This window comes from Scomber japonicus, chromosome 5 (genome assembly GCF_027409825.1).
Source record: "Scomber japonicus isolate fScoJap1 chromosome 5, fScoJap1.pri, whole genome shotgun sequence".
In the NCBI taxonomy this organism is placed as follows: Eukaryota; Metazoa; Chordata; class Actinopteri; order Scombriformes; family Scombridae; genus Scomber; species Scomber japonicus.
The window spans coordinates 22,833,713-22,853,677 of NC_070582.1; the positions used below are offsets into that span (position 1 = coordinate 22,833,713).

General features: G+C 39.6%; 1 protein-coding gene across 3 annotated transcripts in view; it reads left to right on the plus strand.

The window, feature by feature from the left end:
* Window positions 1-19,965, plus strand: part of trim44 (tripartite motif containing 44) — a 48,693-nt gene that overhangs the window by 15,678 nt on the left and 13,050 nt on the right. For all 3 annotated transcript variants that reach the window (XM_053318567.1, XM_053318566.1, XM_053318564.1), the window contains exon 5: window positions 5,407-5,429. In XM_053318567.1, coding sequence (XP_053174542.1) covers window positions 5,407-5,429 — 23 coding nt within the window. The remainder of the gene's footprint in view (window positions 1-5,406; window positions 5,430-19,965) is intronic.

Here is a 19,965-nt window from a genome sequence, read left to right on the forward strand (position 1 = left end):
AGGTCTGTTGACTGCACGTTGAAAGAAGTGATTGATTCATTTAAACTTTTAACACAGTGGTCTGGTGCTAAAACTAAGGGCAGCCTTGTAAAAACAGGTGCTGTTGGTCTTGTCAATAAACAATTACAAACAATTTGACAGCAAGCACAAAGGCAATGGTTGTGTCACCTGCTGCATAATCATTATGGTAAAATGAATATAGTAAACAGGTGCCACCGCACACAGCTATCTTTCAAACTAAAGGAGAGACCGGTATATACATTACGTTCATATAGAGAAATTGAATTTTCCTCTCATACTGATAGAGGTAGTATCAATAAATAAATCCTGAGTGTTGGCTGACGAAGCATAAGTGTAACTGTGTTTGTCCTCTGGCTACACAGCAGATGGGTACCCTATTCCCTCTCTTTCTACATATCAGCCCCTCAGTCACAGTTAGTTTCTCATGCCAAAGTGCTTTTCACACCAGTGTGCAGTTACAGTCCACAATTTATACATAACGTACGTGTACATTAACACAACCAAGCCACATTAACACTTCACCCTCTCCCTCATCTCTCATTTTAAAAAAAGTAAAAGGAGGCTTATACTGCTCTTAGGCCCCAAATTAAAATGTCCCTTTGGTCTACTTGTCACTTGGTTTACTGAAGTCACCTCAACACAGCCAGGCAAGGACTCTTGAGTGTTTCCTGGTGATGGTGTGCAGGGCTGGGGGAGGCTGCAGTAATGCTTGTATCTGATGTGCAAATTGCTTTCTAGCTGAAAAATGAATCCATGGTGGGCCAAGTTCATTAAGGGCCTAATTGAATGCTGATGGTTGCCCTGTTTGTTCTCATCTGTTAGTTATTGCTGAGGTGAGTAATGTGCATTGTTATTTAGAGATGTGCAGCCACAGGAGAGGGTTGTGTGGGTATAGAGTGGCAACAATTCACTTATCCAAGCAAACATATATCTTCTGTTGCTACAAACTATTCAAAGTGAGTCAGGTTTAGCTGTAAGGTATGTGTATAACAGTGAGATTTGAGCTAAATCCATGGTCACCAAAACTATTATTGGGAGGAAGAGTAGCATCAAGTCACCAACTCTTGCAGTAATTTGTTTTGTGTGTAGCACCTCCCGGGTCCAGAGAAGAGCTGAATTATACATGAATTCTCCTGCCAACTCATTGCTCTATCACAGTGAGTCTATCTGCCTCTTAGTGGTTGTATCTATCTACAGATGGTACATTGAACTACAATCATTCACTTGCCTCTTTATGCAGTTCAGCAGAACTGCAGTAGTGTAGTCTGTGTCTATGGCACCACAGCTGGAACTAAGAATTGTGTTTATAATTAATGAATCTACTGATAATTGTTCCGATTTTTTACTTAATTGTTAAATGGTCAGAAATGAGTATGAAATTGCCAGAGCTGACAGATATTTTGTCTTGCGACCAGTTAAAAAAACATTTGAGCATTCACTGACAATGTATGTATGAAAAGAAGGAAAGCAATGAGAGAAGACTAATCAATTCATCTTTTGTTTGAGCACCACAGCCAACTACCAACTACCAACTACCAACAATAGCTGCTGCAGTGCTAACAGTAGTCTATAGTCATGTAGGAAATGTATTGTGATGTGGTAAATTAGTGCTCAGGATATGACAGCCATGAATGAAATCATGATATAAGCCGATTTAACACAGCAAAAAACACAAATAGACTACACTGAACCAAAGCCATTTCCCCCCGTCAGCTTGGTTTGAGTGAAAATACATAATTTGAATATCAAGTTCAAGTTCAACTTTATTATGATCCCAGAGGGGAGTTGTTTGGCAAGCTACGAGCAGCACAGCAAGAGACAGCACAAAGAATGATAAAACATTTAAAGAAGACGTAATCAAACATGTGACATGACAGTAGTCCAGGATCAAGTAAAGTGCATTATAGTATGGTATTACTATAGCAAGTGTCTTTAATAAGCTACTGTAATAGCTGATAGAACAAATGAGTACTTGTGTCTGTTTGTTTTATCGGCACCTTGAAACTGGTACCTGAGGGGAGAGTTTGGAACTGTGATTTGACCCTTTTTGCTGTTTTGGCGTTTATTTCTCTTCCTGCAAAGCAAAAAATCTAATCCTGTTTGCTAGAGAGCTACAGTTACAGCCTCCAGCACTTTTGGAAGTAAAGCCTTGATTCCAACTTTTTTAAAAGAGAGACTAGCAGCTTTGGAGCCAAGTCAGAAAAGTGATTGCTGCTTTGTAAGCATATTGAGCTCACATACTGCAGCCATGTAACAGCAAGCCTGTGCAATGAAATGACTGTAATATATAATATTTGTCACATGCTTATAATCCATCCAGAGTAAAAGAAACAAAACAACAAAAAACACATAATTGAGGTGAGTCTTCCTGCTTACGGTCAAACATTATTTTTATTTGTAATAAAAGGCGCAGGTGGACACACATACACATGAGAAAAAAGAAGGTTAGGAAGGAAGAAAAAGGCATTCTGAAAATAGATTTTGTCTCAGCTCAGCACATTTATTACCAACATTTTTAGTCTCCACATTTTCATTAAAAAAGTGCCGCTAGGTACTGACTTGTACAGCCACATATTGTGTTTACTTAAACATTCAATGATGACTGTACAGTTATTAAAAACACTGATATGGGACTAGGTAAATGATTTTTCTGCCAAACTAGCAAAAGCACAAACAATGTGTCACCCAAAAATTCTAAGAATATCTACACCAAGTAACATAAACCATGAAACTTGTCTTATCACAGAGGCATGGATCACATCCACTGTATGTTCTTGTGAAACTAATGTGTTGCTTCAGTTATGGTAGGACACATTTTCACATGTATGACAGAAGAGGTTTCTTTAGTCTGTAATTATGTTTAGAAAAGCAGAGGTGCAGGCTCATTGTTGTTTAAGCTATAAGAGATGTCTTGCATGAAAACAAAGCAAAGAGATGCCTCATTAGCAAGGCATCAGGAGTCTGACCCAACCCTGACTCAGTTGTGACCCAAGTCATAATGAACTGCTCAGAGGCTGATTTGCATCAACATATCCCAATAACTAGACCCTCAAATAAGCTTGGTGTCAACACTGGGTTTTTTCCATGTAGTTCTGCATCCCATACAGCACATCCTCAACTGTTACAAAGTAGAGAGCACTCATCTTCTTCACTGTAAAGTGAATTATGATGAAGGGTAAGGCTTTTGTACACCACACACTGAGTAAACCCTCTGTTTTCACTCATTTTATTAACTGAACTAATTAAGTGTCAAATGAGACATTAATCTTTATTTTATTGAGGTATCTATTTCATCAGGATCAAGAAAGTATATAACATTAAAAACATATTTAACATCAGGATCTTTGTAGGATGAGTTAACAGTACATTTTTGAAATAAAACTAATTTGAAAAGTTGAAGAAGATCATTTTATGAAGGGTTAGGATTAGGGTTGGGGTTAGTTGTTTTTAAATAATGAATGGTGCAGCTTCAGGTTGCATCATCATTTTGTGACAGGCACCAGAGTTGAGGTTGTTTGTAGCTGTGAGTTGTTATTAAACCGCCTACGGCCATGTGAGTAATATAGGAAATATCTGGAATTATTCAGCCCTGAAGGTCTGTTCTTTCTTTTTTTTGTATACCATTGTGAGGGTAACTGTGACAATAATAATGGGAACAAAGCTCTGTAGCAGTCAGCTTCTTTTTAACAGCATACTTCAGTCGGTCTTGTGGGCAGCGAAAGTGAAAAAAACAAACAAGACTAAATTAGACTAAATGAAAACAAAGCACACAACTGGGACCATCACAACATTACATTTTCAATGTCATAATAAAAACTAATTAAATAACAAAGAAATACAGAATGCATTACTAATGCAACAATGCAACACTTGGCTCCATCTGATCACCAGTAATGACTAATAATATTAGTATAGTCATCAGGGCATCCCAGACAGAACCTGTTAGTGTGATAAGTTCACTTTCAATGATGGTCTCTTCAGGGGAATTGTTGATTTTAACAAAAATATGAAAAACCCTTTTATAACACTTGTGTTCGCAAATGTTTGTTCTAAGATATAGCAGTTACTTCTGAATAATTTGTAAGTCTTGATTAATGACATCACATTTATAGTCCATTTATCAAAGGAGGTAGTCTAAAAAATGTCTATAAGAATAGTTTTATCCAGCAGCAACCATGGATTTATAATTTTAATTTAAATCAGACTTTGACTGGGGAGTTTTTATATTTCTTCTTCCCTTGAGGTGTTGTAAAACATGCTAGTCAGTCATCTAACCAAGAATTGGAGAAACAGAAATAAGGCAGCCTTATAGCAACCAGTCAAGAGCTTCTTTGGTGAACATCAGTTTTGCACTCCGATTTCACAAATTGACTTTTGAGTCTGTTGAAGTGTTTGATAAGTAAAACCAAGAGAAATCTCACTCAGTTCAAATATTTGAATCTCAGTATTTGTCCAAATCTGGAGCTACTCAAATTTAGAGCCAAATCTTAGTGAGGCAGACAGCCAGTCACTGCTCCACAGCCTCCACTCAAACAGCTCTCCTCTCATCTGCTGTGCTGCCAAGTAGACATTGCCTTGGAGACGCTGTTACTTACACAGTGTCAAAATCCCTTTCTGGCGTGGCCATTTTAGTGCTGGTAGTCAAGGTCCAGTGCTACAGTACAATCAATGCTGGGCAGAATATTATAAGGTAACATAAAAAAGCCATATTGTGCTCAAGGTCCTCTTGACTGAAAATACACCAACTGAGATCAACAATCGTGTGCCAAGAAGTTTGGCTGTACATGACGGCAACCTTAAGTGTGGTGCGGTGCATACTCTGGCTGTGTGTTTGGCATGCTAAATACTGAATATACAGTTCTATGTGTGAATTTGAATTTTATGGGTAAGCCTTGTGAAATAATGTCTTTATCCTCCAGGAATTGACAGAATTTGAAATGTGACTCGATATTGCACATTGCATTTAGCTGCAAATGAATACTGCTCTTGCTTGCAGTGTTTCTGTCACATACTGGCAGTCAACAAATCATTTTGACTTTGAAAAATCTTTTAAGCCCCGGTTAAAAAGAAACAGAAAAGTCTGCATGTGAATAATGTTTGCAGCTCGCTCAGCGCTTTGTTCCAGACTGTACCTTTAAAAGCGCATGAATATACATGAAGCACAACTGGTGGATGAAAGAGAAAATTAATTGGTCAGATTTAGAGCCACACCAGCTGTGGACCAACTTGATGTAAATTATGTTGTTTACCTTTTATTTGTTATTTCCAACACCTGTGCTAAGATTTTAAATGTTTTATTCTTTCTCTCTCTCTCTCTCCCTCTCTCTCTCTCTCTCTCTCTCCCTCTCTCTCTTTCTCTCTCTCTTTCTTTCTCATTGTTTTCAGCACGACATTGAGGCCAGGCCAAGGTAAGACTGCCAGTGTGATTCATGTTCACCTTTTTATAGCGCTGACTAAGGACCCTTCAAACTCTCTTCATTCAGGTCCTTCTGCCATCAACTAGCATGAGACTGTCGAGCATTCATCTTGCATAATAACACACAAGTCTTGGTCCCTGTTACACTCCCACCTTTCACTGACTCTCTAAAAACAACTTACATACTCACTACAGAGACAGGGACACCTATGCACATCAATCCTCCCAGTGCCTCAAAACCAGGTCACATGCGAGTCACATTGGTTCCCCAGCAAGGCAATTAATAGCTCTCATCTGTGTGCGCCCGTTGGAATCTGAAGAGGTGACAATCTGCCTAGTCCAATAAGAGGACCCTGGACATTGGCTGACAGGCCCACATACTCTATATGCGCGCCCTTGTGTCAAGGCAAGCTGCTGTGTGATTAGTGGACTCAAGTCTCGCCTTGTGATACAGCATAGTATTTACATTTGTTCTATCTCCAAACTGATTATGTGTGCCTTCAGGCGTGTGTGAGGGAGAGTTAGACACTGGTCCGGACAGATGCAGCCGTATTATTTTCCAGCTGCTATTACAGTTTGTTTGCGTCGTTTTTTGCCTAGAGTAACATCTTTCCCCTTTATCTCTGTCTGTGTCAGACAATCTGAAATGGGTAGTCCTCCCCCAGTGTCACTTGTTGATCTGTTGACTCGAAAACCTCTCTGCCTCTTTCACCCAGAAAAAGAGCGCTCACCCGCTGTGCCTACCTCCCCTGCTGGCTGTCTCTCTGGGCTTTCATCTCAAAGTACTCCTCTCCTCTACAGACACACATACACAGACTCAGACACCTTCATCAAATGCCAGTACATCTGTCCTTAGAGAAAACCTTATTTTCTTTGAGATTTGATTTAAAATGAAGGCAGAATACAAAAATAGTCCCGTGTGCCACAAAAAAATACACTTTTGATTGACAACACGCTCGCTTTGCTTGTGCTTTCGAAGTCTAAGAAACAGAAATTGAATTTTTAATTTCACTTTGTACTTTTGATATTATGGTGCAGCCTGCTTCGGGGAAATGTACTGTATTTTCTCTCTGTAGTGTAATGTGTAAAGAAAGTCATGAGCACAGTGCCAACATGCAATATGTTATTGATTGGTCAGCCAGTTTTATGACCTGTAAGCTCTGGAGCAGATGGCAGTAAGCTTGGACCCAAGGGTGAGATGGAACTAAGAGTTTGCCCTTGTTCAAGGTTAACCTAGACATCTCTGCACATACACACACACACAGACAGACACTCACATGGATATAATTACTCTCAAAGATCCCCATATTGCCCTAAAATGCAATGAGTGCAGAATCTTTTTTTGGTTAGCTGAAAATGCCTCATATTTCAGAAAGGAATACGCAGAGGAGGGGAGGTTTGGAAAGCTTCATGTTTGAGTTTGAAGGTAAAACAAAAAGGTTGAACAGGAGAAAAAGGAATGACATGAAACTAGGGGAGGAAGAAAGAAGGAACAGAAGGGGGAGATTCTGCAGGATCAAGCATGGAGTGGATGTTTAGGGTTATGTGCAATGGGATCCAGACAGCAAATTGATTATAGAGCAGAAACACTAATCCGCTGTCTGAGCCCCATATCGCTGCCGTAGACGGAACATCCCCACAGGACCACAATCCTGCACCCACATGCATCTTTCCCGGACCTCCTCTTCACCTCACCACTCCACGCCTTATTACGTCTCCCCAGGCCTCTTAACATAGGTTCTCCATGCCTTCCAATATTTGTCCTCCTCTGAATATAAATCTTCCTTTACTCTCCTCAGCCCAACCACCTCTAAGCACTGCTGTCTCTAATGCAGGCATTTCACTTTCATTCCCCTGCTTTAAGCGCCACACCTCCCTTGCAGCCCCTGTCCCCTGACTTTGCACATATGGTTATGCATGTGGTTGGCTTTTGTGTAAGTGTACAGTATTTGTAGTATCTGTCTGTGTACATCTGCATGTACAGTATGAACGCTCCTAATAGGCAAATCAGAATATTAATCATCTGAATCTAATCTAGCTGTTGCAACATCTTTGCACTTTCTATTGTTCATGCATAATATAATGTGCCTAAATGCGTGAACTTATTAGATATGCTAGTATATTATGGCATATTATGACACGTAGTGTGCCTGCTATGAACATTGAATTTAAAGGTAAATAATTAAATGCCTAAATTAAATTTTTAAATTACAATAATGATATTCTGTTTCTCTTTCATACCAAGAGCACATGCATACGTACTTTACCTTTCTCAAAGCACTGACACACCATTCTTTTTTTTTTCACATTTTGCAGACTACACACACATCAGCACAAAGGAAGGATGGGGGAAAGGGGCTTATTGCTGCAGTAATGCTTTCAATCTAGAAAGCCACTTTATGTTCTCCCCTGAGATACTGTGCATAAGAGGGAAACAGATACAAAGATTGTGAGACAGTCAATAAGAGGCAAAGTACTCTAAGGATTCCACTCTCTAGATCTAAATTTGCGGTTCTGTTGGGACTGGGAATGTATTTTTAGTTTTTTAGTTTTTTGACTGTCTAGCCACTAAGAGGGAGTCATTGGAGCATCCTAGGATTTTAATGATAGGAGTATCAATCATTAATGGTTCACAGTATGCCATCACTCCCTGACTTGCAAAGGCAGCCAGTACAGAGCACCTCAGATTGTTTTCTTAGGGACATATTCCAAAAAACATCAGAAACTAATAGCAATTCTCTCCTGTCACACAGCAATAGCAAGCCAGCACATGGAAATTGGCAATCACCCTATGTGGCAAAGTCCAATTTGCCAACAAGGAAGTGACAATGTGGCTAATATATCAACCCTGTCACACAGAAATTATGTTTATAAATGGCAAATATGTTTTGGAGGCATTGTGATGTTGCCCAGAATACATTTTCTATTTACATAATGAGGTATAAGGATTTTTGTCAGATTCTGTCTAACAGAAGCTCATTCATGTCATGGGAACCCATATTTATACCATAGCCCTAAACACAGAGGTTGTAATGAATGCATGGTATTGCTGGAATAGTCAGAAAATCAAAACCTGAGGGTTTTGTCTTTTTCTCTATCACTAGTAGGGGTGTTTTAAATTTTTTTTTTTTTTCAACAATTATGTTTATTAATTTTCGGAATAAATATTCACACTACAACAAGTTATAATACAAGTGCAAAACAAAACTATTACAATAAGGCTCATCTTAAATGAGAGAAACATCACAGGGCAGTAGCATGTGTTATTTTTCACAGTCCAAAACGTAATTAATCCGTCAACTCCCTTAGAGAAAAGCATTTCATATAAAAAATAAAAAGACGTATAATAAATACTGTACATGGTCATTTCGTTTGTTGATGGTTTACATACAGGGGGAACATGCCTCCAATGCTTTCCTCCCCTCTAAGAACACCATAAAAGATCTCCACATACTGTCAGAAATGAGATATTTACCCTTTAACGTGAAGGTGAGTTTTTCCAGTGCCAGCAAATCTGATAGTCCTGCAAGCCAGACACTAATACTTGGTTTAGTAGTGGATTTCCATGATTTGGCTATAGTGTATTTGGCTTGTAGCATGCCGAAAATAATCAGATTTATTTGCCTTGCTAAGGTTATGGTTTATCAGAAAAATACCAAGGATACAGTTTGGGGTCTAATATTAGTTTTACACCTGTAACCTGCAAAATCAAATCCATCACCTCACTCCAAAAGGCCTGAATCAGTGTGCAGTCCCATAGGCAATGGTATAGTGTGCCCTCTCTACCACACTTGTAGCACATGTCAGGGTTATTGGGGTTGAATTTATCTAGCTGAGTTGGTGTTACGTATATTCTCATTGTCCACTTGTACTGAAGTAGTTTAAAAAGGGTATTTATTGTTTGTGTTTGAGATTTTAAGCAAATCTTCTGCCAGTACTCAGTGGAAATTACTGAATTTAAATCCTCACACCATGCCAATCTTTTCCTATTTTAAATTCTTAATATAAGTGCAGTTAAATAGTCAAGATTGACGGAGCCTCATATCCACCAATAAAAGCAGGAGAGGAAATTCTTAGTATTTTTGGAAACAGTGTCATCTTAAAGTTTTCTCTCTCTGGGAGGCAACTCGTTTTCTTTGCCTCCGACAAAGAGCATTCCCTTGTCTCATTCTGACCACATAAAGGATAGCAGTGAAGATGAGAACCCTTAAAGAAGAGACATTTCAAAATAGAAAAAAAAATCTCCAACACTTGTTAGTTGTCATAGTTTAGCTGGGTTCTCCATGCAGTTAAGTCATGATATGACTTTATTTTCTATTGCAGATTTGAAAGGAAATGCACAAACACTTGCATCTAATAGTAACAACTTACTTGAAGCAACTTTCTCCATCTGTTCCATGTGCTGTTCTTGCATCCATAAGCACACTGTGTCATCTTCACCTTTTGGAAAGCTATACTGAGCAGTATGGATTGTTATATGTATACAGTGGTTTAGAAAGCTCTTTATATCAGGCAATTCATACCTGCCAAAGAAAAGTACTTCCTTTGAAAACTGCATGAGATGTATTTTATTTGCAGCTACAAATTATTAAAACAGAAGAGGGATGAAATAAGAACTATATGTTTGTAAAACCCCAGAGCTTACTGTCACCCAGAAGGAAGGAAAAGAAAGTGAATGACAGATACAGACTAGAATGATTGAAAAACTGCAAAATTCATACACATAAAGGAAATGGGCAAAAGCAAGTATGATGCAAGGGAAGTGAAACCATCAGGTGACAGTAACTGTTTCTGGTTCTCTAAACAAATAACAAAAACACCATAAAACTCAGTAACTTCATCTGATGTGTTTTTGTCTTCAAGCTCAGGATCAGTTTAAACCTCTTAATGATCAGTAAATCTTTAAAAGGGGAAAAATAATCCATCTGAACCCAGAAAAGTTAAAGCTATGCGACATGTGGCAAATTTGCCTGGCAAGAGCGATGGCGGACTTCCGAGCATATAAATCACACGGTGTAATCACACTAAAATGGTAAAACCCACTGGGGAGTGTAGCACTTCTAATTAAAATGCGAGGTCCCCCCATTCATTGCTCCAATCACTCACGTCTCCACCGTATCTCAGGAGCTCCTGTCCTCTGTTTGGTTCATTTTATCACATATGCATGGCCCAGAACACACACACACACACACACACACACACAACTGGAAGCAGATTCTCTCTTTATTTCCTTCCCTTTTCACTTTTACATGCACACACATACTGAAGGTTTACAACAGTAATTTATACCTGTGTGTGTGTGTGATGTGCTGTCTGCTTTCTACACACTTAACACAACACAGTAATGATGTAGTGTTAATCAAATGTAACCACAGTTGATCAGTTTATATTTATACATGCACATATGTTATTGGTATTGATAGTTCATTCAATTGGAAACTTACTGTCAGAGAGTGCATCCCTGTCAGTTTTACCTTTTTTATGTATCACCACACACAAACACACACACACTCACATAGATGGTGAGTGTGAGAATGGTACGATCTAGTGCTTCACTGGTGGCTTTAAACTAACACCGTACTTCTTAATTGAAAAGGAAATACATTTTTCTATGTTAACGTTGTACTCTCAAGCTGCATCTCACATCATTTCCAATTTCAAAATTTGTAATGTTCCACATCCAATAATCCGTCACTGTGATCTAACTGTATAAATGGGGGATTACACCACAATAATCTCAATACTGGAGATGGGAACCGACACTCAAATATCATGTCTCACAAATTGTCGTCTTTCTCTGTCTTTGTGACCCAACAGGTTTTGCTGCTCTTAAGTTCTGGTCCCTATTTCTAGTGTTAAATTTGCTCATCGTTATTGTGCATCTGATCTGGATGTAGTGTCGTGCACACTTGTCGTGGGCGTCCTGTACCCGTATATCCCCAATTCTGAATTTTTCCAAAACCCTTCTTGTAATCTGCCATTATTGTGTGCTCATTGTCAGAGGAGGCAATTGCCAAATTGTCCACAATGTCGCACTGAGTGAAGGCTTTAGACTGTCCTCGATCATGGTCTACATTCACATGAACTCACAAACCAATGAAGAGCGGGCTGACAGGGAAGTGAAGTGGGTACTCTGGGACACAGCTTATCAGTCGGTCTGAGCTGCCTGCCCTTCACTGGGTCAAATAGATGGGCTGAGTGAAGCAGAGAGGTGTCAGGGGAGCGTGGCCAGAGGACACAGGACAGAGCTGAGAGGAGCATGGAGAGAGGAAGCTGCATTTCCTCTAATGAAAAATTTACATTGACTGCTACAAAAGGAGCCACTACAGGCCCTCTTGCCCTTATGCCACTGTGTTTGTGTGCATGTGTGTGTGTTTGTGTCAACATGCCCTCATTTAATAATTTAAAATGTTTCAGCTGGATGCATCTGTGTCTGTTTTCCTGTGCATGAGACCCAGCTGCTTGTTACAACGACATTAATTTTCTCTCTCTCTCTCTCTCTCTCTCTCCCTCTTTTTATTTCTCTCTCTGCATCATCTCTGTGTCTGTGTTCTTGTTTCTTCTCTCTCTTGGCCATCACCATTCCACAGGGGTGGATCTGAGGTCCCCAATGAATTCAAAGCACATATAAACCCAACTGACAAATAGAGAGACATGCATTTAGATGATAAGAGACTATAAGTATGCATAATTCATTCCACATGCACAGTGTTACTTTAGTTTTTTAAGATGTCATTCATTCCTTTTTTTTGTGTGTATGTGTGTGTGTATGTGTGTGTGTGCATATATGTGTGTTTGTATCTCATTGGGACCTTTTCTGATGTAAACAACAGCCATTCCAGAACCAGTAGTCCATATAGAAACCAAAGCCTGACCCTTATGAGGCAACATCATTTATCCATGTATTGGTTATGGTTAATGCGGTTAGGGTTTGGATTTGGGTTAGGGGTAGGCAGTTCAAAATGAACAGAAGTCCTAACAACTATAGCTGGCCAAACTCTGTGTGTGTGTCCACATGCATGTGTGTTTCATAGATATTGTCAGCAGTAGCATAACTTACATCAAAGACAGTTTTCGGAGGAGTGTGTGCAGAAGTGTTAGAGGGAGAAAATAAGTAGAAAAAAGATTTTGTTTGTGCTTTTGTAAGTTTGTCATTTGTGATGACTAATGGCAGTTTTGTTTTTCTTGAAACTTTTCCTGAATACAAATGTTCCTACAAAAAACTCCTGCTTAGATTTAGAGTTGGAGTTGCTTTTTCACTCTCCATTTATTTTAATTTTGCATATGGGAGCCTTCAGAATCCTTCCAAGCCCTCCAATGCAATAGGAAGGTTCAAAGAGCAAGTTGGGGTATAGAGGCTGTCTAATTGAATACCTGTTAAACTGGAGAATATTAATCATGACTATACCCCCTGTCAAAATGCAAAAGAGACCAGACAGGTATGGATGTATTTTTGTAAAACAGACGTGACAGGTATAAATGTATTTTCAAACAGGAACTGCTTTTGATATTGGATTTGACTGCAGTGGGGATTGCCACCTGAAAAGTTTGATATACTCCAGGATTTTGATTCTCACCACAGTTATAGTGGCACTGCAGCTGAATTCTGTAGTGTTTCGGTTCCTATAGTCTTGGGCCAGGGACACAGTGTGTAGAGCTTTTGACCAGAGCTTTAAGAGTGCTTCTTGTATTGATCTGCCTTGTGGATAGATAGGAGCTGTGCTGAGTGCTGTGTGTTTTTCTTTGTGATCCCAGGGAGCAAAGAGTCTGTGTTAAGTGTGTGCGATCCAGCTGAGGCTATAGTGAAGCAAAATTGGGTTATTGCCGTGTTTATGTTGATGCAATGAGCCTATAGTGTCCATGAATAATGGATTGTTAATCCATGTGTGTAAAATACATCTCTCTTCCACATACCTTTTCTTGCCTTTTCACTGGCTCATGTGTGCATGTGTGTGTTTAGAAAGGTGTGTTTGTACTTACACTGGTTTTATATTGTGTGCACGCTCATGTGTTACATGTGCTGAAGTCCTTTTCCTCAGAGATCAGTGTCAGCACAGCCACTTTATATCTCAAGAAGAGGAATGATTGTCAGTTTTGTTCTGCTGACATTGAAAAGCCGGTAAGAAAGACGGATTTAACAATTTAACAAGGAGCACCACAGGACTCTTTAAATATTCATATTTGTTGAACTTCGCCTTAAAGTATGAAAAAAAGGCTAAATTTAACACAAAGTAGTGGGATCGAGAACCTTTTGCAATTCATATTTCACACATCAGGCTGATGTTCATATCCGGAGGGACAAGTTAAAATAGAAGACACTTGTCTGTTAACATTATTCTAAGCAGCCTAGTAATAAAGACATACAAGGAACAAAGTGATGCTTGGAAAGAAAATGATAAAGACAAATGATAAAGGCAAATAAAGTATTTGTAGTGGTGCATGTAAGAAGACTAAAGTCAAGTACAGGTATGGTGTATCTAGACTGAGGGGAGATGTGCATAAGGTGTTGCCTGTAGAGATATATTTCCACTCCAACAAGGAAGATGTGGGATGACTGCTGAAGAGGAAGGGAGAAAAAGGGGGAGGGGCAAGGGTGGAAAGGGGGTGAGTACAGTAAGCTTTCTGGGCAGGCTGGTAATACAGAAGGGAAAGGCATAAAAAATGAAAAAGAGCAAGGCAAATAATATTTCAGAAGGCTGTAGTGCACAAGACAGCAACAATAGGTTAGTCTCTGACAGCAGACTTCACCAAGCTTCTTGGTATGAGCATTTTATCTCTTGTAGTGGTCCATATTTTGTTATATCTGCTTTAGCAAATACCCTTCCCGATAACCTTGTGCTGTTGAACATCATACTGCGTCCCTTAGACTGAGATACCATACCTTTTTTTTTCTTTCTTTTTTTTTTTTTCCAGTAGTGCCGTTCCTTTACTGTCTCTGTGACTGTAAATTGAGGCGGAACACGTCAGATTTATGTCACATCGTAAAACGTGTTGATGTGTTATTATCTACTTCATTATTTATGAATACAGAGCAGCCTTTCTATGAGCTGCACTCATTTCTTCCAGCCTGTCTTGTTAATTCTTACTCCGTGCACCTACTCATTAAGTTACCCACCCAGACTTCTCTAGCTGTCCCATCTAATAATCACATTGTTGTGGAATCTTCAGTGGCTTGTGTGTTCTGTCAAGAGGGAAGGCTGTGAGGAAGTAGTATGAGAAATAAAAAATAAATCCAAATGTGTTAATTACAGCTCACTTTCTCCCCCTGAAAACAGACATTTCTCTGCGGAGTGCATACATGCTGTTGTGTGTTTGCCATGAGTGTGTATTTGTAGTCTCAGGCAATTATTTGAAAAGAAGAAAGCGACACGATAAGAAGAAGTGAGAGAAAAGTGATTGAGGAAGTGCAGTGAGGAAGAAAGTTAGCAGACAGCAGGAGCTCCGACGGTGCAGATGTTGCGATATTTTATCACCACAGCAAAACACATCTGACGGGATACAGCCCTGCTACAGCAGAGTTAAAATGACCTTCTGCTTCCAGTTCTTATAGATTGAGTAACATTTTAAAGTCAGTCACACACAATGAAAAACACCATCTATGTTATATAATGTCTGTAACATGATTGTAAAATAAGAGTAAATGCACGTCTAAAATGCTTAAATTTCAATCAGCAATACAAATCTATGTACATTCTAAGAGTATGTCAATGTACGGTTGAAGAGATGTTTCTTATAGATATTGAATAATAAGTACAACTCACTTTTCGCAATAGGCAGGTGACTGGAATACCTGGGTTTGACACCTTAGAGCTGATTGCACAGCAAAATAAGACAAACACACACTTTCTTTCCTGAAAATATATCATTTATTTACCAAATCAAAAATGACTGTGGCAACATTTTGCTATTGATATTTGGTATTAACTATCTGAGACATTTCACTCAAAACCACAGTCATCAACTTCATGGTGGCACTGGATGAAAAGACAGGAGCTTACTATAATCATTAGGATACACCGTAAATCACCATAAATGAGAAAGATTCATCCTCTGTGCTTCATGGTCATCCGGCAATCCATCCAATAGTTAACATGTTCGACCATAAACCACAAAATGCCAACCTACAGGAAACGTTATGAGGTCAATGAAGTCAGTTGGATTCATGTCTAGGTATCATGTTTGTCTGAAAAGAACATTTATGACAGTCCTTCCAATATTTGTTGAAGTATTTCAGCCTGGACCAAGTAGTGGAATGACCAACATACAGACATTGCCTCCCCAGAGACATGTCATTAGCCTGGCTAAAAATAGCTATGACATTAGCAGGGATGGTGATTTTCCAATTGAGGCAGCTATATTCTTATTTGAATTGTCTATACAGTCGCTGCATTTTTAAGTAATTTTGAACATCTCACCTGATCTGAATGTTTAACAGCTGGACTGTAATGTCAATCTTGTTGGCTCAAATCATCACTTTGGGAAACTGCCAATCAACCAGTTGCTAAACGGTCTGCTGGCTGTAGACAATCTACTGGCTCTTGTAAGTTTTGTTTGCATTAGAGAATAACATGATTTGTCCCGGTTGTGTGGCTGACATAACATACAGAACCAGGACAAAGCAATTAGAGCTTCCTTCTCTCCTGTCTGGTTTCATGTAAGGGAATAATACCCATTTACAAACAGAGAAAATAAGTTCTTTTGAAGCTCTTTGCATATTTTCTCTCTCCCATTTCCTCAGTCTTTCTTTCACATACACACTGTTCCTCTCTCTCAGTGTTCTATCCACAAGGCAGATTGTCATACTGGATCCGTACAGACTTCGCATTGCACCCTATCATGCATGCAATGCTTGCATACAAGCAAGTAAAGCGCTCAAAAAATGTCACACTGTGTATAAACATTCATTATTCATTCTAATACCACAAATAAACATGACACACACTCACACACACATACACACTTAGGGTAATTAGCAGAAAACGGAGAGGACAAGGCAACTGTCTCTTTACACAGACAGGAAGATGCTGACACACTGTCTCACCTGCTATGTCCCCTTTAACCACACTCACACACACATGCACATTACGGTGTGTTAGCCTTGGGTTAGAATTACAGGTCTGATCTCAGCTTGGTGGAGATGTAGGAAGAGGACAGTGGCAGGCTGAACCACAGGACAATGAATCAGTGCCTTATCAAATCTCTGACCGTAGGTATGAACTGTCAACACAGAGACAGCACAAGCACGCACACACACACACACACACACACACACAAACACAAACACACACTATTGGCAAACGTCTCCCTTTCCGCATCTTCCACATTTGGACACAGCAACGTCACAGCATGTTTGACGGCTCAGCGGGCGGTTGTCAGGGCACTCTCTCTCTCTTTTCCAGTCCACAGTCCATCCCTCTGCTCAGTTATTCTGCCAGTGAGGGGAGGGAGGAGTGTTGCGAAGGTTGGCATGTTTAATTCAGCAGCCCCCACGACAAGCCCTGTCACCATGTAGATTTATAGTATTGGCTAGAGAGGAATGGGGAGATGGTTGGGATTCATAACTACCCCAGGATTCTAATGGGAGATTTAGCATGCACTTTACAAAATCACCTTAATCCAGCGATGTTCTGTGAAGGGAGGGATGGGAAGGAAAAATTAATTGCTTTTTCTGATGGAGGTCCCGTTTGCACTTTTGGGTTTCCCTGTTGAGCAAGATAATTTCTCTGTTTATTATTTTTTATAAACCATTAAATATCATTGCGTTTGATCTTTGTGAATCTTGCTCACATGTTTTTAAACTGAAATCACGTGTGATTGCAGATAAAAATGCAATTTCCTAGGATGTACAGGCATATCGTTTTTTTCTTTTGTTTTTTTTTTTAACCATGAAATTGCTTCGAGTTTCCTGATGATGAAATATCCAATAGGGGCATGTCATCCTCTGGAGAAGGCAGTCTTTATGAGTGATGTTTTACAGGATGCATTAGTACACATAAAAGTTTATTAGTTAGGCAGCACTGGGGAGCTGTCAAACCCCATGTCAGTATTTCACTATGTTGCAATCCTGCATCTAACTATGCCGCTGCAGCACTAACAAAAACTCCAGTTCAGACTAATAAACACCAAACTAGTCTCTGTGCAGACTTGCATGTAAAGTCAGATACTTATATGTTTTCATTATATCATGAAATTCACATGTAGGACTTTTCTTTTACGTTGGTTTTGTTGTCAAGATCACAGCTGTTATTTTTTTTGTTTGTTGCAAGAGAAAGACGTTTTTGCTACACCCTGAGGAAAGTCTTTTTATTCCACAGCATATTTAACATTCTGCAAAGGAAAAATGGGGAGGGGCAGATGAGGCATATAAGACTTTTATCAAGTGAGATGAAAGTTGTGACAGTCTGGATCCCAGGTTTTCTGGGCTGTCTGTCTGGGTGTCCTTCACACTGAGGGCTTGGATGACAGGGATTGGATGCAGGGGAGGGGGAGTTTTCATATGACAGAAGGCTTTGCCTAATAGCCAGTCTGTTCTCCAGCTCTGTCTGTTTTTCTCTGTCTCATAAACGCACACTCTTTTTTTCTCTCCCTCGCTCTCTTTTTTCCTCTGCTCCTCCTCCTCTTCTCTGGCCATATGTGCCTCTGACATCCATCCATTGCCAATAGAGGAGAGAAGTGACAGAGGAGTCCGAATCATTGCTCCATGTGCGCTGTAAACAGCCTTTTCATTTTAAAATCTCTCCAGAGCGATCCAGATTCTGGGACAGCTCGTAGAGGCACCTGGGCAGTTCACTGATTAAGGTGGCGCCGACATTCTGCTGTCAGAGAAGGGGCCGTTTGAAAGAGGCAACAGGGGGCAGCTCTGCCAGCCTGCCAAGTGTGTGGGCGCTGCTGTGACCAGTCAGTCTTCATAATGGCTGTCTGGCCCTGGGACAAAGCCAGCACAGTGGTCACATGACTGACTATGCAGCTCAGGCTAGGAAGGACTCCCTTCAGTAACCCTGGATCGATGGTGTCTATGGCGACGACAAAGGGCAGAGAGAGACAGGGAGGGGTCGGCAGGGGCAGATGACTTGAGGAGCAGGAAGAGAAAAAAGGAAAAGCAATGAAAAAGCAGATACAGGACATGATGTAGATTTGGAAAAAATTGACAGAATTCTGCCAAGTTGATAAAGAAGGATAAGAAAAGGAATAATGTAAAACGTCCTAAGTAAAAGTGAGTGTGCGGGCAGCATAGGCACGCACTATTCATTACCTGTAAGCTGATCCTGTGTGCTTTCCTGAGGACAGATAAAAGTTTATCTCTTCAATGTGTTTTTCTCCCTTTCTCCCTCTTGTGGGCTCGAGATTCAGACTTCAAAGGAATATTAGATAGATACTACAAAAATTTCAATTTAAGCCAAAGACATAGTCTGCATGTTTTTAAGGAAACACTCAGGAAAAGGAGGTTTTACTGCACTTGGCAAGTATGATGTAATCCCAAATCATTAGACAGGAATATGTGTACAGTATGCCTAATACTAATAATTTGATCTGACGTGATTAGCTTTAATCAGATAATATTTTTGATCAAGCTATGCACATTTAGACATTTAAGAGGCAGGGTTTGAAATTACTATTCCAATCAAATGCAACAGTAGAAACCGATGAAGACTAGCATTTCATAGAAAACATGGATTCATGGATTACTTTGTATGGGGACATGTCAGCTCAACAGCAAAAATACAGCTAAATAGGAATATAAGCACTCCCTATAAACCAACAGGATACAATGTCACTTTGCTAAAGTGTAGTTGAGAATGAATTGAATTATTAAAAGTTTTATTTATGTTTTATTTAACTACCATAATGAGTATAAACAGAAGAGAACAACAACAAGAGAAGACAAAGAGAGCCCTGTGAGGCAGCAGTGCTCTTTACACACCAGAAAACAAATCAGTTGTGCAGATGCAACATGGAGGGACAACTTTGCTATTATTAGATGCTTACCACTAAAGGGGAGAAAAATATGAAGTTTGGCTTGAGAGGAGTGCCAGAGGAAAGGGCATGTTATTTCCTAATTGAAAAGTGCTTGAACATGAACATGGTTTGTTAAATATTTTTCTTTGGCCTGAAGCTTGTGCTAAAGGAATCATCTTTATTGTAAACCACTTGTGAGAGTAGTGATATTGTGTATGTGGTATTCACATGCTTTCATGATGATGACAGTATGATGATAAAGATACTATAACACACAATTGCAATTTTGCAATGAAAATATATTCCAGATTCCAGATAAAAGTGGAGGAAAACATACCTCTGCAATGTAAGAGGTCATAAAGTGTGTTTACTCAGTTTATTACATTCTACGTTCTGTGACAATGGTGACTGGATTTATGCAGACAGTTGATGGATGAGTTTACACATTTTGACCCAAAAAGCTGAACTTAACCATGGTGGTGCTTTCAGAGTCCTGATTGGGATGTGGCCAGAAGACTTTGATGTTTTTTTAATCTGAAAAGGGATGGCATTAACTGAGGTGCAAGAAACAA